The sequence below is a fragment of the Crinia signifera genome, chromosome 11 (genome assembly GCF_055691185.1).
Source record: "Crinia signifera chromosome 11, ASM5569118v1, whole genome shotgun sequence".
Lineage (NCBI taxonomy): Eukaryota > Metazoa > Chordata > Amphibia > Anura > Myobatrachidae > Crinia > Crinia signifera.
The window spans coordinates 6,873,823-6,895,032 of record NC_139227.1 but is presented as its reverse complement, the minus strand read 5'-3'; the positions used below and the strand labels follow the sequence as shown (position 1 = coordinate 6,895,032).

At 44.9% G+C, this 21,210-nt stretch overlaps 1 protein-coding gene across 7 annotated transcripts in view; it reads left to right on the top strand.

Moving 5' to 3' along the window:
- The window catches only part of CHD9 (chromodomain helicase DNA binding protein 9), a 178,055-nt gene that overhangs the window by 64,891 nt on the left and 91,954 nt on the right, over positions 1-21,210 (top strand). For all 7 annotated transcript variants that reach the window (XM_083165333.1, XM_083165334.1, XM_083165335.1 and 4 more), the window contains one exon: positions 16,783-17,123. In XM_083165333.1, the coding sequence (XP_083021459.1) occupies positions 16,783-17,123 (341 nt within the window). The remainder of the gene's footprint in view (positions 1-16,782; positions 17,124-21,210) is intronic.

The window sequence follows — 21,210 nt, the reverse complement described above, 5'->3', positions numbered from 1 at the left end:
CCGGATGGAATCTGTTTATCTGTGCGGGTGGGTGTGTGACTATGGATCTGTATGGGAAGACTTGTTTGTATGTATAATATTCATATGCAGCATCTTATTTAAAGATGGTGTGTAGGATTTATCTTCTTTTTTGTTTTGGTCTGTTGAATAAGCGATTTCCAATGTATAAAATGCTTTTTGTATAAATCACTCTGCTCCTGTTGTCTTTTTCTATACATCGCAGATTGTGTATTTATTTAAATCGCTATTAATCGCTGTGGTCTTTTGTTGGTTCATCGCTGGTATGCGTGTTATTGTAATGCTCACCCTGCGGTGCTCACACAGAACTATAGTTATGTGGCGATATAGATACCTATTATCCAGAAACTTCTGAAAGCCGAAGGGGAGGAGAAAAAAAAAAGTACATTTTTTGCTGCTCTTTTATAATAAGGTCACACGCTGTCAGTGTTCTAATAAGGAGGATATTGGTAAAAAAAATAATAGGGGTACATATTTCATAAATGGATTCGAAGTCGAATACTTAAAAAAAAAAAAGCCGTAAATACAAGTTATAAAGCGATGAGGTTTTTCAGGTAACGACACTTATACTTATGTAAATATATGAAGCGTACTATCTGTGGCATGTCTGTTCTGGGATGGGTAGATGCACAAAAGCCGATGTTTGTTTAGTTAGATAATTGGCAAGGTAACGGGAATGGTTCATACCCATTTTGCCTCCCAAGTTTCTTATTTTAAGTATGTCTCTTTGTGTTCATTTCAATATGTGCTTGCTTGGGTTATACTCTCATGCCTTTTTTAAATTGATTCAATGATTTTTTGTTCTCTTTTGGCGTCATTATAAATCTTTTAGCTATTTTGAAATGTGACACTTTTCTAATATAATCACCAATATGAAATGTCAATTCATTGCGTTAAATAATGCAAACTGTTCTTATTATATCCGGGGTACGATTATACTTTATTTTCAAAAACGTTATTGCCTTCTCATCAAGCATATAGATTTTGGGGGTATCCAAATATTGGTGAATAGTTATTTGGTACGAAAAACTTTTAGTTTTTGCCATATTTTCCCTCCAAAATGTTTCATGTTGGTTTTTTGGGGGGAGGAGACGCCTGCGTGTGCTTTTACTGACTGTAACCAATGGGGATTTTGTTTCACTTGAAAACAGTAATCTAATTGGATAGACCGTAGCTAGGAAATTACTATGGGTAATTGGTTAACTCCCTAAGTGTTTTCAGCCTTTAATAAAAGTATAATGCAAAGGGAAATGATATCCTCTTAAAGGCCCCCAAGAAATGATGATCATAAATCATATTTACAGCACTGAGGGTTCATGGGTTCAATCCCCACCATAACCCTAACTGTGTGGAGTTTGTATATTCTCCCCGTACTTGTGTGGGTTTCCTCCGGGTACTCCGGTTTCCTCCCACAATCCAAAAATTTACTGGTAGGCTAATTGGCACCCAACAAAATTAACCCTAGAATGTCTGTGTGTGCGTGTACATGTGGTAGGTAATATAGATTGTAAGCTCCACTGGGGCAGGGACGGATGTGAATGTTCAAATATTCTCTGTAAAGCGCTGCGGAATATGTGTGCGCTATATAAGAAACTGTTAATAATGATAATAATAGTAATAATTTTTATAAAATACCTGAATTTTTTTTTTTAAATTCTAAGCAACTTCTCCAATAATTCTACCACCTTTTGGCAGTATTTGAAACCAGTTATATTTGGATTTGTCTCCTTAAATCCCCTAACCACCTTAGGTTGGCTGCAGTGTACACCCATGTCACTGCGCACACTGCTGAATTTGTTAACACCGAATTGGCAAATCAAGTTAAGATAGAAAAAATACATGGTCAGTGTATGGGCCATCTGTGGAGAACTAATCAGAGCGTCTTACTAATGTATTACTGGGTGGCAATGTAGATTTATATTGAATATGGATCAGGAGCAATATCTGCCTATTTCTGACGGTTAAGGAGCCCATACACGGTCCGTTGTGTAGGGCTCCGTTTTGTTCTATGTGATGCGCGCTCCTGCGCATCACATAGTACGGTACAAAAAGTATGTGCTGCACATACTTTTTGTTCTAGTTATACATCGGATCGGATCGCAGTGCATGCACAATGCATGCACTAGGGATGCAATCCGATCCGATGTGTGCTGTTTAAGCACACAACGGATCCGATTAACGGACCGTGTATGGGGGGCTTAAGATTGCTGAGACTGACCATCTATGTTCTTTGATCCACTACAGTATTGCTGTTTTCAGTTCACTTTGGATCACAATAAACTTTCCTTCCCAGTTTGCTTGTTCAAGGCACGGTTACGGGCTACATTTTCATGCAGTGTCCATTAGAGATTTACTGCCTCACCGCGCTGAGGTCATGGGTTCTATCCCCACCATGTGTTATATATACAGGGCAGTACGGATGGTGTAGTGGTTACATTACTGCCTCACAGCACTGAGGTCATGGGTTCTATCCCCACCATGTGTTATATATACGGGGCAGTACGGACGATGTAATGGTTAGCATTACTGCCTCACAGCGCTGAGGTCATGGGCTCTATCCCCACCATGTGTTATATATACGGGGCAGTACGGATGGTGTAATGGTTAGCATTACTGCCTCACAGCACTGAGGTCATGGGTTCTATCCCCACCATGTGTTATATATACAGGGCAGTACGGATGGTGTAATGGTTACATTACTGCCTCACAGCACTGAGGTCATGGGTTCTATCCCCACCATGTGTTATATATACGGGGCAGTACGGATGGTGTAATGGTTAGCATTACTGCCTCACAGCACTGAGGTCATGTGTTTTATCCCCACCATGTGTTATATATACGGGGCAGTACGGATGGTGTAATGGTTACATTACTGCCTCACAGCACTGAGGTCATGGGTTCTATCCCCACCATGTGTTATATATAAAGGGGCAGTACGGATGGTGTAATGGTTACATTACTGTCTCACAGCACTGAGGTCATGGGTTCTATCCCCACCATGTGTTATATATACGGGGCAGTACGGATGGTGTAATGGTTAGCATTACTGCCTCACAGCGCTGAGGTCATGGGTTCTATCCCCACCATGTGTTATATATACGGGGCAGTACGGATGGTGTAATGGTTAGCATTACTGCCTCACAGCACTGAGGTCATGGGTTCTATCCCCACCATGTGTTATATATACGGGGCAGTACGGATGGTGTAATGGTTAGCATTACTGCCTCACAGCACTGAGGTCATGTGTTTTATCCCCACCATGTGTTATATATACGGGGCAGTACGGATGGTGTAATGGTTACATTACTGCCTCACAGCACTGAGGTCATGGGTTCTATCCCCACCATGTGTTATATATAAAGGGGCAGTACGGATGGTGTAATGGTTACATTACTGTCTCACAGCACTGAGGTCATGGGTTCTATCCCCACCATGTGTTATATATACGGGGCAGTACGGATGGTGTAATGGTCAGCATTACTGCCTCACAGCGCTAAGGTCATGGGTTCTATCCCCACCATGTGTTATATATACGGGGCAGTACGGACGGTGTAATGGTTAGCATTACTGCCTCACAGCACTGAGATCATGGGTTCTATCCCCACCATGTGTTATATATACGGGGCAGTACGGATGGTGTAATGGTTAGCATTACTGCCTCACAGCGCTGAGGTCATGGGTTCTATCCCCACCATGTGTTATATATACGGGGCAGTACGGATGGTGTAATGGTTAGCATTACTGCCTCACAGCACTGAGGTCATGGGTTCTATCCCCACCATGTGTTATATATACAGGGCAGTACGGATGGTGTAATGGTTACATTACTGCCTCACAGCACTGAGGTCATGGGTTCTATCCCCACCATGTGTTATATATACGGGGCAGTACGGATGGTGTAATGGTTAGCATTACTGCCTCACAGCACTGAGGTCATGGGTTCTATCCCCACCATGTGTTATATATACAGGGCAGTACGGATGGTGTAATGGTTACATTACTGCCTCACAGCACTGAGGTCATGGGTTCTATCCCCACCATGTGTTATATATACGGGGCAGTACGGATGGTGTAATGGTTAGCATTACTGCCTCACAGCACTGAGGTCATGTGTTTTATCCCCACCATGTGTTATATATACGGGGCAGTACGGATGGTGTAATGGTTACATTACTGCCTCACAGCACTGAGGTCATGGGTTCTATCCCCACCATGTGTTATATATAAAGGGGCAGTACGGATGGTGTAATGGTTACATTACTGTCTCACAGCACTGAGGTCATGGGTTCTATCCCCACCATGTGTTATATATACGGGGCAGTACGGATGGTGTAATGGTTAGCATTACTGCCTCACAGCGCTGAGGTCATGGGTTCTATCCCCACCATGTGTTATATATATACGGGGCAGTACGGATGGTGTAATGGTTAGCATTACTGCCTCACAGCACTGAGGTCATGTGTTTTATCCCCACCATGTGTTATATATACGGGGCAGTACGGATGGTGTAATGGTTACATTACTGCCTCACAGCACTGAGGTCATGGGTTCTATCCCCACCATGTGTTATATATACAGGGCAGTACGGATGGTGTAATGGTTACATTACTGCCTCACAGCACTGAGGTCATGGGTTCTATCCCCACCATGTGTTATATATATACGGGGCAGTACGGATGGTGTAATGGTTAGCATTACTGCCTCACAGCGCTGAGGTCATGGGTTCTATCCCCACCATGTGTTATATATATGGGGTAGTACGGATGGTGTAATGGTTACATTACTGCCTCACAGCACTGAGGTCACGGGTTCTATCCCCACCATGTGTTATATATACGGGGCAGTACGGATGGTGTAATGGTTAGCATTACTGCCTCACAGCACTGAGGTCATGGGTTCTATCCCCACCATGTGTTATATATAGGGGGCAGTACGGATGGTGTAATGGTCAGCATTACTGCCTCACAGCGCTAAGGTTATGGGTTCTATCCCCACCATGTGTTATATATACGGGGCAGTACGGACGGTGTAATGGTTAGCATTACTGCCTCACAGCACTGAGATCATGGGTTCTATCCCCACCATGTGTTATATATACGGGGCAGTACGGATGGTGTAATGGTTAGCATTACTGCCTCACAGCGCTGAGGTCATGGGTTCTATCCCCACCATGTGTTATATATACGGGGCAGTACGGACGGTGTAATGGTTAGCATTACTGCCTCACAGCACTGAGGTCATGGGTTCTATCCCCACCATGTGTTATATATACAGGGCAGTACGGATGGTGTAATGGTTAGCATTACTGCCTCACAGCACTGAGGTCATGGGTTCTATTCCCACCATGTGTTATATATACAGGGCAGTATGGATGATGTAATGGTTACATTACTGCCTCACAGCACTGAGGTCACGGGTTCTATCCCCACCATGTGTTATATATACGGAGCAGTACGGATGGTGTAATGGTTAGCATTACTGCCTCACAGCGCTGAGGTCATGGGTTCTATTGGGTTCTATTCCCACCATGTGTTATATATACGGGGCAGTACGGATGGTGTAATGGTTAACATTACTGCCTCACAGCACTGAGGTCATGGGTTCTATCCCCACCATGTGTTATATATACAGGGCAGTACGGATGGTGTAATGGTTAGCATTACTGCCTCACAGCACTGAGGTCATGGGTTCTATTCCCACCATGTGTTATATATACGGGGCAGTACGGATGGTGTAATGGTTAGCATTACTGCCTCACAGCACTGAGGTCATGGGTTCTATCCCCACCATGTGTTATATATACGGGGCAGTACGGATGGTGTAATGGTCAGCATTACTGCCTCACAGCGCTAAGGTCATGGGTTCTATCCCCACCATGTGTTATATATACGGGGCAGTACGGACGGTGTAATGGTTAGCATTACTGCCTCACAGCACTGAGATCATGGGTTCTATCCCCACCATGTGTTATATATACGGGGCAGTACGGATGGTGTAATGGTTAGCATTACTGCCTCACAGCGCTGAGGTCATGGGTTCTATCCCCACCATGTGTTATATATACGGGGCAGTACGGACGGTGTAATGGTTAGCATTACTGCCTCACAGCACTGAGGTCATGGGTTCTATCCCCACCATGTGTTATATATACAGGGCAGTACGGATGGTGTAATGGTTACATTACTGCCTCACAGCACTGAGGTCATGGGTTCTATTCCCACCATGTGTTATATATACAGGGCAGTATGGATGATGTAATGGTTACATTACTGCCTCACAGCACTGAGGTCACGGGTTCTATCCCCACCATGTGTTATATATACGGAGCAGTACGGATGGTGCAATGGTTAGCATTACTGCCTCACAGCGCTGAGGTCATGGGTTCTATTGGGTTCTATTCCCACCATGTGTTATATATACGGGGCAGTACAGATGGTGTAATGGTTAACATTACTGCCTCACAGCACTGAGGTCATGGGTTCTATCCCCACCATGTGTTATATATACAGGGCAGTACGGATGGTGTAATGGTTAGCATTACTGCCTCACAGCACTGAGGTCATGGGTTCTATTCCCACCATGTGTTATATATACAGGGCAGTACGGATGGTGTAATGGTTAGCATTACTGCCTCACAGCACTGAGGTCATGGGTTCTATTCCCACCATGTGTTATATATATACGGGGCAGTACGGATGGTGTAATGGTTACATTACTACCTCACAGCGCTGAGGTCATGGGATCTATCAGAACCATGTGTTATATATACGGGGCAGCACGGACGGTGTAATGGTTACATTACTGCCTCACAGCACTGAGGTCATGGGTTATATCCCCACCATGTGTTATATATACGGGGCAGTACGGACGGTGTAATGGTTAGCATTACTGCCTCACAGCACTGAGATCATGGGTTCTATCCCCACCATGTGTTATATATACGGGGCAGTACGGATGGTGTAATGGTTAGCATTACTGCCTCACAGCGCTGAGGTCATGGGTTCTATCCCCACCATGTGTTATATATACGGGGCAGTACGGACGGTGTAATGGTTAGCATTACTGCCTCACAGCACTGAGGTCATGGGTTCTATCCCCACCATGTGTTATATATACAGGGCAGTACAGATGGTGTAATGGTTACATTACTGCCTCACAGCACTGAGGTCATGGGTTCTATTCCCACCATGTGTTATATATACAGGGCAGTATGGATGATGTAATGGTTACATTACTGCCTCACAGCACTGAGGTCATAGGTTCTATCCCCACCATGTGTTATATTTACGGAGCAGTACGGATGGTGTAATGGTTAGCATTACTGCCTCACAGCGCTGAGGTCATGGGTTCTATTGGGTTCTATTCCCACCATGTGTTATATATACGGGGCAGTACGGATGGTGTAATGGTTAACATTACTGCCTCACAGCACTGAGGTCATGGGTTCTATCCCCACCATGTGTTATATATACAGGGCAGTACGGATGGTGTAATGGTTAGCATTACTGCCTCACAGCACTGAGGTCATGGGTTCTATTCCCACCATGTGTTATATATACAGGGCAGTACGGATGGTGTAATGGTTAGCATTACTGCCTCACAGCACTGAGGTCATGGGTTCTATTCCCACCATGTGTTATATATATACGGGGCAGTACGAATGGTGTAATGGTTACATTACTACCTCACAGCGCTGAGGTCATGGGATCTATCAGAACCATGTGTTATATATACGGGGCAGCACGGACGGTGTAATGGTTACATTACTGCCTCACAGCACTGAGGTCATGGGTTATATCCCCACCATGTGTTATATATACGGGGCAGTACGGATGGTGTAATGGTCAGCATTACTGCCTCACAGCGCTGAGGTCATGGGTTCTATTCCCACCATGTGTTATATATACAGGGCAGTATGGATGATGTAATGGTTACATTACTGCCTCACAGCACTGAGGTCATGGGATCTATCAGAACCATGTGTTATATATACGGGGCAGCACGGACGGTGTAATGGTTACATTACTGCCTCACAGCACCGAGGTCACGGGTTCTATCCCCACCATGTGTTATATATACAGGGCAGTACGGATGGTGTAATGGTTAGCATTACTGCCTCACAGCACTGAGGTCATGGGTTCTATCCCCACCATGTGTTATATATACGGGGCAGTACGGATGGTGTAATGGTCAGCATTACTGCCTCACAGCGCTAAGGTCATGGGTTCTATCCCCACCATGTGTTATATATACGGGGCAGTACGGACGGTGTAATGGTTACATTACTGCCTCACAGCACTGAGGTCATGGGTTCTATCCCCACCATGTGTTATATATACGGGGCAGTACGGATGGTGTAATGGTTAGCATTACTGCCTCACAGCACTGAGGTCATGGGTTCTATCCCCACCATGTGTTATATATACGGGGCAGTACGGATGGTGTAATGGTCAGCATTACTGCCTCACAGCGCTAAGGTCATGGGTTCTATCCCCACCATGTGTTATATATACGGGGCAGTACGGACGGTGTAATGGTCAGCATTACTGCCTCACAGCACTGAGATCATGGGTTCTATCCCCACCATGTGTTATATATACGGGGCAGTACGGATGGTGTAATGGTTAGCATTACTGCCTCACAGCGCTGAGGTCATGGGTTCTATCCCCACCATGTGTTATATATACAGGGCAGTACGGATGGTGTAATGGTTAGCATTACTGCCTCACAGCACTGAGGTCATGGGTTCTATTCCCACCATGTGTTATATATACAGGGCAGTATGGATGATGTAATGGTTACATTACTGCCTCACAGCACTGAGGTCACGGGTTCTATCCCCACCATGTGTTATATATACGGAGCAGTACGGATGGTGTAATGGTTAGCATTACTGCCTCACAGCGCTGAGGTCATGGGTTCTATTGGGTTCTATTCCCACCATGTGTTATATATACGGGGAAGTACGGATGGTGTAATGGTTAGCATTACTGCCTCACAGCACTGAGGTCATGGGTTCTATCCCCACCATGTGTTTTATATACAGGGCAGTACGGATGGTGTAATGGTTAGCATTACTGCCTCACAGCACTGAGGTCATGGGTTCTATCCCCACCATGTGTTATATATACGGGGCAGTACGGACGGTGTAATGGTTAGCATTACTGCCTCACAGCACTGAGGTCATGGGTTCTATCCCACCATGTGTTATATATACGGGGCAGTACGGATGGTGTAATGGTTAGCATTACTGCCTCACAGCACTGAGGTCATGGGTTCTATCCCCACCATGTGTTATATATACGGGGCAGTACGGATGGTGTAATGGTTAGCATTACTGCCTCACAGCACTGAGGTCATGGGTTCAATTCCCATCATGGCCCTAACTGTGGCGTTGTTTATTATATTTTATATGGCGCCACAAGGGATCCGCAGCACCCGATTACAGAGTACAGAATAGGGGACAAGTACTGGGTGCATAACCATAGCTGCACCAGTAGAGAGCACTGGAATTCGTATGAACGTGGCAGAAAAGCACAGAATTTAATGTCATCAAAGATTGTTTATATAAGAAGGAAAGGTACTTGTTTCCTAGCACGGCCACACCGATTTACATCGGGGTGGTCGTGTCGGAAAAATCGGGTCCATCGCATGCGATTTGGTCGCATGCGATGCGACCGACCGATTTTCGACCCGATTTTTTGATTGAATGAAATGTAAATCTGGTCCCTGGGACCCGATTTTACATTGGATTCAATGTAAAATATTCCCAACCCCCCCAAATTTAACGGCGTAAACCCCAACCCACGATAGATGCCAACCCGAAGCGTGGCGAGCGCAGCGAGCCCGCGAGGGGCGGCGGTGCGCGTCCTCCGACCTTTTCATTCCCCTACTATCCACGTCGGCGTGGAGTTGAGAATAGAATAGTGTGGCGAGCGCAGCGAGCCACCGAGCCCGAAGCGTGGCGAGCGCAGCGTATACCTGTGAAGTTATGCGCTCGCCACGCTTCGGGCTCGGTGGCTCGCTGCGCTCGCCACACTATTCTATTCTCCTCTCCACGCCGACGTGGATAGTAGGGGAATGAAAAGGTCGGAGGACGCGCACCGCCGCCCCTCGCGGGCTCGCTGCGCTCGCCACGCTTCGGGTTGGCGTCTATCGTGGGGTGACGACGGGGACATCTATAATGTGAAATGGGTCATATTGGCCCATTTCACATTTTTCACATTTTCTCACGATTTCAATGTTAAAAAATATATTAACATTGAAGCCTATGGAAAAATCGGGGGCATCGCGTCTGGACCAATGTTAATGGTCCCGACCGACGCGATGCCCCCGATATTTTACCTTTCCCGACACGATTTCAATGTTAAAATATTTTTTAACATTGAAGCCTATGGAAAAATCGGGGGCATCGCGTCGGTCGCGTCGGGACCAATGTTAATGGTCCCGACCGACGCGATGCCCCCGATATTGTGTCCTAGCCGGCAAAATGGACCTGACTTCAAAGGAAATCGGGTCCATCGTGTGGATCGTGTACCTTAACTTAAAGGTACACGATCCATAAGATTGTGGCCGTGCTAGGAAACAAGTACCGAAGGAAAAATACATGAGGGAAGAAGGCTCTGCTCGTGAAAGCTTACATTCTCAAGGGGAGGAGCAGATGAAACCTGGGTGACATAAAAGGGGTGGATAGTAAACATGGAACAGGGAGATAAGGTGAGATTTGGCTGGGTTTGGTGAAGTGGGCCTTGAGTCCATTTCAAGTTTTGTAGGGAGGTGGGAGAGTCTAATACCCCTTTCACACCACAGCTATAACACGGTATTACTGACTATAAGCGTGTAGTGTGAACGCTCCATAGCTCAAATACTGGTAAAAAAAAACAGCCTCAGACCCGGTGTTTTGAACACATGACTGTGCCACAGAAGGTGATAGGCTGTCTCCCAGCCTGATGTCACAATCAGGAAACCAGAGAAGTAGCATTGGAAGTAGTGGAGAAGCATCGCTGCCATATTTCTACACTACAGAGCACACAGTCATAGCAACATGGACTTATGAGGAGGGAAGGGAGATGCTTAGAATAAGCAGGGAGGCAGACATTGGGCAGTATTCAATGAGAATTTTGACGATGTGCAGCGAATCCTGTTTAGGATTCGCTGCACATTCGCCACTGCCCACCGCATTCCGGAGCCTCGCCGGCTCCAGTATTCAATGAGTCAGGGGCTCACTGCCCCTGATCGGCTAATTTTAACTCCTGCGGCGATACCGCAGGGAGCCTGAGGACGGCGGAAGGCAGGGAGATGGAAGTCTCCCTGCCTGCCCCAGAACGTTTGTGGGGGGGAGGTGGGCTCCCCGGGAGCAAGGCAGCACAGGCTGCCCCCCGGGATAGCCAACTGGGGACCGGGTATTCACTACACCCGATCGTGCATATGTAATAAACGGGTGCAGTAGATTTATGAATATCTAATGAGCGGCTCTGCTCCCGGCCCTCTGCTGGCTGCTTTGTGTAAAAAAAAAATATATATTTTTTTTTAAATTAAATATATATTCATGTGCTTACAGCACATGAATAAAAATAGCATGCCCCTCCTCAGAATAAAATTCCTGATTTTTTTGACACCAATTGTAAAACACAAAACACTTTATTTTAAAAGTTCACATTCCACTTCACCATAAAAAGATAGCGATTGCTACTCGGTGAATCATGGCGATAAAAACCTTGAAATGTATTCGCCATCTGGTCATTGAATAGGGTGATTCACCTTTTTTAGTCAAAAAAATCGCCTTACAGCACGAAAATAGCACAAAAATCGCTGTAGAACATGGCGAATCAGCCTCATTGAATACTGCCCATTGCCAGGCAAATCACTGGCACGGTAAAGGATTCTCTAATATATAAATACATTTGTAATTGGTCCAGTACATAAATATCAACAACAGGTGTATATAATATAACAGCTATACTGTAATACAAACATGTGAGCCATAAAAGTCCATTAAACCGGGTTCAATGTGAAAGGCACCAACCTGGTAATAACCTGGTAATAAACCAGGACCACAATGCGATGTGAAAGGGGTTTAGCTTGCTCAGACCCATTTCAGAAACTCTTTCAAATACCGGGTTAGAGCAGGGTTTGCAATGTGAAAGCTGTATTAGGGGGAGAGGTAGAGAATTGCATAGGTAGAGAGAAGCACGTGTATAAACGTCTTGGAAGTAGGAGTGGGAGAAGTAATCTGTTAATGCATGCCCCTCTTCTGTCAACTGAGTGGAGAGGATGGGTGTGAGTGTACAGGCAGATGAGGGAAGGGAAAGCAGCGAAGGGTTTGTAGAAGAGGCGAAGTGGATGTAGGGCCTAATTTTTGGTTCACTCGCAAAAGCAAATTCTCTCTCTAATGGACAAAACCATGTGCACCAATGAGGCAGATGTAACCTAGATTTGGGTGTTTTATTGTTTCTGAGTAAATAGTGGCTGTTTATTTTTCCTACACCTGCCCTGGGTACTCCCGTCTCTAACATTCCAAAAATATACTGGTAGGTTTATACCCTTTCAGACATACCACCCGGGCTTTTAAACCTGGTACAATCCCGGGTTCCTAAAAATCCCAGATTTAATCCACTAAAATCCTGGGTAGAGCCATTCAGACAAATGTTTGCGGATGTCTGAAAGGGGTATTCATGACTGCTGACGAAAATCAACCCTAGATGGGCCACTGGTTCTTGTATGCTCTCATATGCTATGTTTCTATGAAGGTTACAATTCTGACCATACATTTGCAGCTAGTCCATTAATGTTAAGTATTCCTGACCCCTTATCTATCCCACTCTAAAGGAGCCCACACACGGATCGATTTGAAGCGCAATGTTGGTGTTCCCGATCAATCGAAACAACCAATCGTTCAATCATTACGTGCATTGTTCACGATGCATGTACCCGCAGATCATTAACATTGGTATGATCTTCCATGCGTGCAGTAAGATCATAGACCAATCTTTTGAGAGGTGTATCAAATTGTTCCGTGTGTACGCACGATGAACGATTTGATACACTCGTGAACAATGTCTGATCGCTTCCAGCATCATTCTGTGTGTGTGCACTTTAATGCTGTGTACACACGGTGCGATAGCGGTGCTAATCGTTCCAGATAGAATCGCACGGCAAGCCAAATGCATGTTTTCAATTTTGACTATTTAGTACAGATCTGTATTATATAGTCATGGCTGAAATGTCTATGTGGCTATTCATTCTCAGCTAAACGGGAGCACGCATCGGCATCGAATCAGGATCAAATGCTTAAAACCATGTTTGATCTCCCTTCGATGTCTATGTGATACTGATTCGATTATGACTATATAATCAAAATTGAATGGTAACTATCCGCGTGTACACACCTTAAGATTATACTCAGAGTTCCTTTTTAAACTTTTTGTGCAGTGAAAAAGTAAACCACAAGCAAAAATGATTAACTTGGTTCTTGAACGCCATAACTACATCAAACATTGGGGTAACTGCACATATATCCTTCTATTCCTTGGACCAAAGTATATTTCCTGTAATTGTTTCTATGTGTGTTAATTGCATTAACCCATTCGCTGCTAAGGAAGAATGGTCCGCATCCTAAGAGCTGCAGGGGGTGAATGGGGGGCTTAAAGGCACCTGTAATCGCCAGACAATATTGGGTGTAGTATGGTATGTTGACAGTAATAGAATGCCAGCAGTCACAAATGTTTTGAATGTTGATAGTGAAAATGTTGACATGGACACTCGGCCAGCATTTAAAATGTCGACATTGTGCATGTTGACAGATACAATGACAGTGAACTATTAACATATTTGATTGTCTAAGGGCCAGATGTATCAAGCTTTAAAATGTGATAAAATGGAGAGTGAAAACAGCCAGCCAATCATCTGCTAACTGTCTTGGTACTTCCTGGGTTTGAAAAAATGACAAGTAGGAGCTGATTGGCTGGTTGTTTATCACTCTCTAATTTATCACTTTTGAAAGCTTGATACATCTGGCCCTTAGTGTCCAATGTAGAAATTATTATATATTTCAACGTTCTGAATCTGCGCTGCAAAAATACTAGTTCTGGTGGATGGAGAACTTTGTGGACAATTTCTCCCAATTAATAGACTTGGGGTACCCTTGTTTGGAAGTTATGGAGCGCTCCTTCAAACAGTAAGGGGATATCGTGTTAGCGCAAAAAAGTAAATTACTGCAACTACTGGATCCCCTGGGGGTTATCCAACCAGCCCTGACCTCTGGCTAGCATTGGGGATTATGTCTTGCTTGCCTCAGTCATTCACAGCGGAATCCACTATGACCGGGCTGGTCAGCCACGTTCTCCACGATAACACTTGGGTCTGAACATTTATTCCAAATCCCATGTGTTATAGCCTGAATAAGGGTCACTTAACACATGGTAAAATCAGGCTATAATTGTGTAGCCCGATAATAATACCATTGGTCTTCACTCCGGAAAGTCATGATTTCCAAGCGCAGTGTTTAATATAAAAACCTTTTTTGTATCATCCAATTTGCTCTTTTGGAAAGATGGATTCATTCTGAAGCAAGAACCATAAAATGTTAGTGCTGACAAAACAGAATGACCTGTTTTGCTTTTAGTTACTTTTTTGCACTTTCTCTAAAAATCCCAATTTATTTTTTTTGGTCTTATATGATAGATTGTGGGGGGATATGGTCCCGACGGGGGAGATGGCCGCCGGGCCCTATTCAATGTTGTCTTCCTCAACAGCATTGAGCAGGGGATCTCGCAGAACAAGCCCGACTTCACAAGCAGTCAGGCTCGTTCTGCCGGGAATTGCCGAGCTCCCCGATTTCCGACCACGTCCCTTTCTCGCCCCGCGGCCGGCGGGACATTAAATCCTGCCTCCGATTTCTCAGTCGAGCTGAACGGGACAGGGTCACGGCTGTACAGACAGCCGTGACCCCACATTGAATACCCACATATGTATGAAAAGGCCCCCATACACCAGCAGCCCAGATTTTTCGATCCCTCTGATGGCATAATCCGTGGCAAGCAATGAACAGCAATTCTTTGGGGGAAGTTGGGTTCTAAAAATACCAGATCGAAATTACGACTTTTTAGACATTAAATATTCCCAGTTCCCTGATCTGGCCATTAGGGGATCAGGCAATGAAAGCAATTGCTCGCTGATGTATGGAGTCCATTAATTCCCTGAGAATAGGATTGTATGCTTTCATTTTCTTTTTATTTTTTTGTGTGCGCGATGTGGCCGCAGTGCTCCTAGGGGGGTGGGGGAGCGAGTGCTCACTCACCGTACACCTGTGTGCTCGTTCCTCCGGCTCCCCTGCTCCTCTGCTGCTGCGGTAGCTTTCCAGCTCACTGCCACCCTCCAGTGGCCGCCGGCCCTGTATGTACATATTAATCAACATTCTGTAGGTATATAATGCTTTGTGATTCCCGAAGGTGTACATTCCTAAACTTATGAAGGGCGCCATAGTTCTGCTATTAAATAGATATTTGTCCAAATATTGCCAAATCCAGTCACTAAGTGATTGTATTCCTTATTGTCCAGAATGTTAGTTTCCCCATTTTCTAATATATTTGCCTGAATAAACACTGCTACATTTTCGAGCGCAGGTTTGTTCTTGGCTTTTCGCTCCCCACTGCTGTTGTAGATTGCCGACACCCAGCTGGGGAAGTGGCTGCAGCTGAGAGGTAGCTCGGTAGGATACGAACCACTCTGACAGGGGATGTGGGATAATGTGTTCCCTTCTGCTTATTGCTTTCATAGAGCAAACTTATTGTCCTTACTTAGTGTCCCTTGTGTGTATTTAAAACAGGGGTTCTAAGTACATCCAATCTCCAGTCTACAAACTGAGGTAACCCGGTCAATCAAATAATTGAAAGTAAAATGTTGGAGTCAGACACATTGCAAAAAACAGGCTCTAGATCACTCTATTGGTGTCATGTGAGCAAATCACTTATTTAAATTAGCCTTGTTCCATATGCATCAATAATGGTACCAACTTCGTACTGATGTATATTTTGTCTGAAAGGCCATGACTGGATTACAGCATCAATATTTAGAGTGATATTATGAATTCATTGTTTTAATAGGTTCTTCGGTCTATCGTACAAGAACCGGTTGGGAGTGCAGAAGATTTACTTCCAATTTGCAGAGTAGGATTTCAAATTAAAATTGTAGATTAACGGCTTTAATAGTCTCCATCGCCTCTACAAAGTGGCAAACTGGATGGGGAATACAAAGGAAGGGTTCCTTGCAGTTTGTTTTTCTAGCCGACGAAAGACCGTAAGCTGAAAATAGGACGCTGGGAAAGGAAACCTTATAACCAAGAGAACATTTTTAATTTGGTCTTGGTTTAAATGTACAATAACAGCACCTTAGGCGCCTAATTACTACGACAGAGGTGTTTGCTTCTCTGATGGCTGATTGACATATTATATTGTATAATTGCTGTCACACTGTTGCGTCAGTGACGGACAGTCGATTCTTGTGATGTTGGATGCCGTCCTCATTCCAAACAGAAATGTGTTTGGTAACTGGTGATGCATGTAGTGTAAATAGTCCGTTCCATGGAATCTCCTCTTTAATCCAGCTGCCACAGTGATGTTGATTACACACCTACTAATGCAGAATATGACAATATAAGTTCTTTCAGCCGCTGTAAATTCAGGATCCCCCCCCCCTCTTCTAATCTATTTTGTAAGATGTTTTTCAAAGGACTCTCTTTTAACATGCCTTCATCTTCTTTCACAGCCTCCCTGCTCCAAAAAGCTTGATGGTTCTAGGACCTACCACAAGCTCCCAAATTCCAAGGTGAAGTCCTCGTCAGAGAGGCGACCCAAAAAAAAATCGGACTCTGAGAGCAAACAGGAGAAGGCTAATCGGATCATCTCTGAAGCTATTGCCAAAGCCAAGGAAAGGGGCGAGAGGAACATTCCCCGGGTCATGAGCCCTGAGAACTTCCCTAGCGTCTCCTCTTCAGAGGGCAAGGTGGAGAAACGGGGTCGAAAAGCAAAATCCAAACCCAAGGAAAAGGAAAGCAAGAAAACCAAAACTGGCCTGACCTCGAAACTAAAAGACAAGAAGAAAATCGGGTAGGAGCCACTAGCTGTGTGTGTGTGTGTGTGTGTATGTATGTATGTATGTATGTTATTGTTGACATGTAACCTTGGTGATGGGCTTCACACACTACCTCCTCTCTTGTGAGGTCATCTTATTGCGTCCTGATCCTGAACAGCGCTTCCCGCTCTAAGGAGATGGCGCGCTCACTGGGTGCTTTATAAGGTAAGACGTTTTGTATTATGCATTCATACCTGACGAAAATGCCAGAATAAAGGCATTGAAACGTTGTAAGTTCAACAAGACTGCTTGTATTTATTTGAACAAGACGCCGTGAGTGCAGCACCCCCCCTGTTACCTTGTCTTCACACTCGCTCCGACGAGTGTTATGTGCTGACACCCGGCGCACCAGCTGACTTTAGACGGAGAGCCGGTACACAGGAATATATATATATATATATATATATATATATATATATATATATATATATATATATATATATATATATATATACACAATGTCGTATATCCGTTTGCCAGAGGTGCGGGATGCCAGCTGAAATAATTGACCAGTCAAAAATACGCTTGGTTAATGATTGCTGCTTAAATAAAACCGTTTACGTTCAGCCGGCATCCCGCATGTCCGCCAACTCTGACACAATTAAATATGCCTCTATGGTATATATTCTGTTGTTCCCGGATCCATTCCAAAATTATTTTACCGGAATGGATCCGGCATCCATTATTCAATGCAGCCGCTGATTGATGCTCACCTGGCCAGCGCGGGGAGTCAGCGGGAGCCGGGACGGGGCTGTGTGAGCTGCTCTCACGCGGTCCAGCAGTGGTGGGTACGGGAGGCGGTAGGAGGGTGCAGGCAGTGGCATACAGGATGGCGGCGCCATGTAAGCTGCTGCTCACCCAACACCATCCTCCCTGCCTCAATCTGGCATCTTTATATGTCGGATTGAGGTTGACAGAAACACAGCCAAAACCTTGCGGTTTACACTGCGTTTCCGTCAAAAGCAGATGGATTAGCGGCTATTCCAGTGGTTCCCAAACTGTGTGCCGTGGCTCCCTGGGGTGCCTCGGGACACATGCAGGGGTGCCCTGGGTTGGTGGTCCAGGACCAATTCAAATTATTAATGGTTAATTATTTATGAGCAAAACCGGTGCTGGTGGCTGCCAATCATAAAATGTGGACAAACAGAAGCAAATCCTGCCCTTTACCACATAACTGACCCTAAGAATCACATATAAACTCAATCTAATTATTTATTTGGGGCCCTAGGGGTGCCATGAAAAAAATTCTGATACTGTAGGGTGCCGTGAATCAAAAAAGATTGGGAACCTCTGGGCTATTCCATCAATCCAGCGTCAACCGCTGGCACTGAATAGATCGGAACCCCTTCCGATCTATTCATGTCGTAAATTGCTTTTGCTTTTTGGCGAGACAGCTCTTTCGACATGCATTGTATATACCCCTATGTGTTTATCAGTTGACATTTTGTTATTAATGATCTTCTTATTATGTTACTTTGTAAATAAGGTTACACAAAAACAATTTGACGGACATGAATGACATTTTAATAAACCGTTTAATAGCGTATATGAATAATTTGTCATGTGATGTTAAATTGGCTTTTCTGAATCATGTATGCTGCAAACTCCCACCCAACCAATGACCTACTAGAATAAGGGACAGTATTGTGTGACGCAGTTATTTGTCACATGCCGTAGCTCCTATTTGCTATGGCACATGCCACAGGAGTCTGGTCTTACGGCTGACCGTATTTTAAATTTAAATAATCCAATTTACGCTTTCAGGAAAAAAATGTTTCCATGGTCATTATTCCCCTAACCCAAGTATTATTCTAGCAAACACTGTACACTTATAGGGGATTATTTACTAAAATGGGAATTCTTGAACTAAACCCCGTAGAGACCAGATAAATTGCTTTCTATCAGCCCTGTTGCTAATCTTTTTTCTTTTCTTTCTGTGATCGTTTTATAATCCAGTAATTTGGGGGCACAGTGTGACATTGTCGTAGGCCAATGACCAGCACCGGAATTATGCTCCAATACCCTGATGAGTTACACGAGTTCATATTGAACAGTCACAGGAAATATTGGGGCAGATGTATGAACAAGCGTTAAGTCCTTCAAGCGCTCCCTCAAAACCCACTTTTTTCGACTAGCCTATCCCTCCTCCTAACCTCTTTTGATCCTCCTATCCTGCCTCCGTTCCTACTTATCCTATTGTTTTTCGTTCGTCCACCCACCTCCTTTTAGTCTGTTAACTGTAGGGCCCTCCTTCCTCACGTACTCACCCTACCTCATTACCTCACCAGTGCTCCTGTCCTGTTCTTCCCTTCCTCTACTTCATCTTCAGTCTCCTCGACAATTTCCACACCTACTTCTGAACTGATGCTGGTTTTAGTTCTACCAGCTATACCCCTATTTATACTGTATTTTTCAACACACCCTGTACGTTACCTTGTAATTTGGTTTTTTTTTGTTTGCTATGTACGGCGCTGCGGACACTTTGCGGCGCCTTATAAATAAACGTACCACTACTACTAAGTCCATTTTCTGCACTTAGGGCTCGTTAACTGGGGGGGGGGGGGGGGTGTTACATTTTTGCAGATGTATTGCTAGTGCTAGGGGAGTAACGCTCACCGTGGCTGTCCCGTGAAACCCCCACCCAGTAATTAGCGCCCGGGGCGATGTATTAACAGCCACCTAGGCGTTAAATCACCCCCGCCCCTTTGGGGTGGTGGGAGGATTGTTTTTAATACATGATGGAGTAACGGGTGCCCGCGTCTCTACATTATGCAGGAGAAGTGGGACCCATTATTTAACAAGCGTTAGGGGTAGATTAATACTAACGCCCCATTCACCCAAGGACATTTGTCACCTTTATATTATCACTTGTGTGGTATTTAAAAAAGAAAAAAAAGTTGGCCAGTTTTGGAGGATGAAATGTGACTTGGTTTACAAAGTATCAGATTGTACAGGATTAGAATTAGAAACATAGAATTTGACGGCAGATAAGAACCACTAGGCCCATCTAGTCTGCCCCTTTTTTAAACATGTTACCTCATACCATATTTGATCCTTATTTCTTTGTAAGGCTATCAATATACATATCCCAAGCATGTTTAAATTGTACTACTGTATTTTCCTCTACCACCTCTGATGGGAGGCTATTCCACTTATCTACTACTCTTTCTGTGAAGTAATTCTTCCTCACATTTCCCCTGTACCTTCCTCCCTCTAGTGTCAGTTTATGTCCTCGTGTTCTGCTGCTCCTCTTCCTGTGACTAATGTCTCCCACCTGTACCTTCCTCCCTCTAGTGTCAGTGCATGTCCTCGTGTTCTGCTGCTCCTCTTCCTGTGACTAATGTCTCCCACCTGTACCTTCCTCCCTTTAGTTTCAGTGCATGTCCTCGTGTTCTGCTGCTCCTCTTCCTGTGAAGAATGTCTCCCACCTGTACCTTCCTCCCCCCAGTGTCAGTGCATGTCCTCGTGTTCTGCTGCTCCTCTTCCTGTGACTAATGTCTCCCACCTGTACCTTCCTCCCCCTAGTGTCAGTGCATGTCCTCGTGTTCTGCTGCTCCTCTTCCTGTGAAGAATGTCTCCCACCTGTACCTTCCTCCCTCTAGTGTCAGTGCATGTCCTCGTGTTCTGCTGCTCCTCTTCCTGTGACTAATGTCTCCCACCTGTACCTTCCTCCCCCTAGTGTCAGTGCATGTCCTCGTGTTCTGTTGCTCCTCTTCCTGTGACTAATGTCTCCCACCTGTACCTTCCTCCCCCTAGTGTCAGTTTATGTCCTCGTGTTCTGCTGCTCCTCTTCCTGTGACTAATGTCTCCCACCTGTACCTTCCTCCCCCTAGTGTCAGTTTATGTCCTCGTGTTCTGCTGCTCCTCTTCCTGTGACTAATGTCTCCCACCTGTACCTTCCTCCCCCTAGTGTCAGTGCATGTCCTTGTGTTCTGCTGCTCCTCTTCCTGTGAAGAATGTCTCCCACCTGTACCTTCCTCCCTCTAGTTTCAGTGCCTGTCCTCATGTTCTGTTGCTCCTCTTCCTGTGAAGAATGTCTCCCACCTGTACCTTGTTATAACC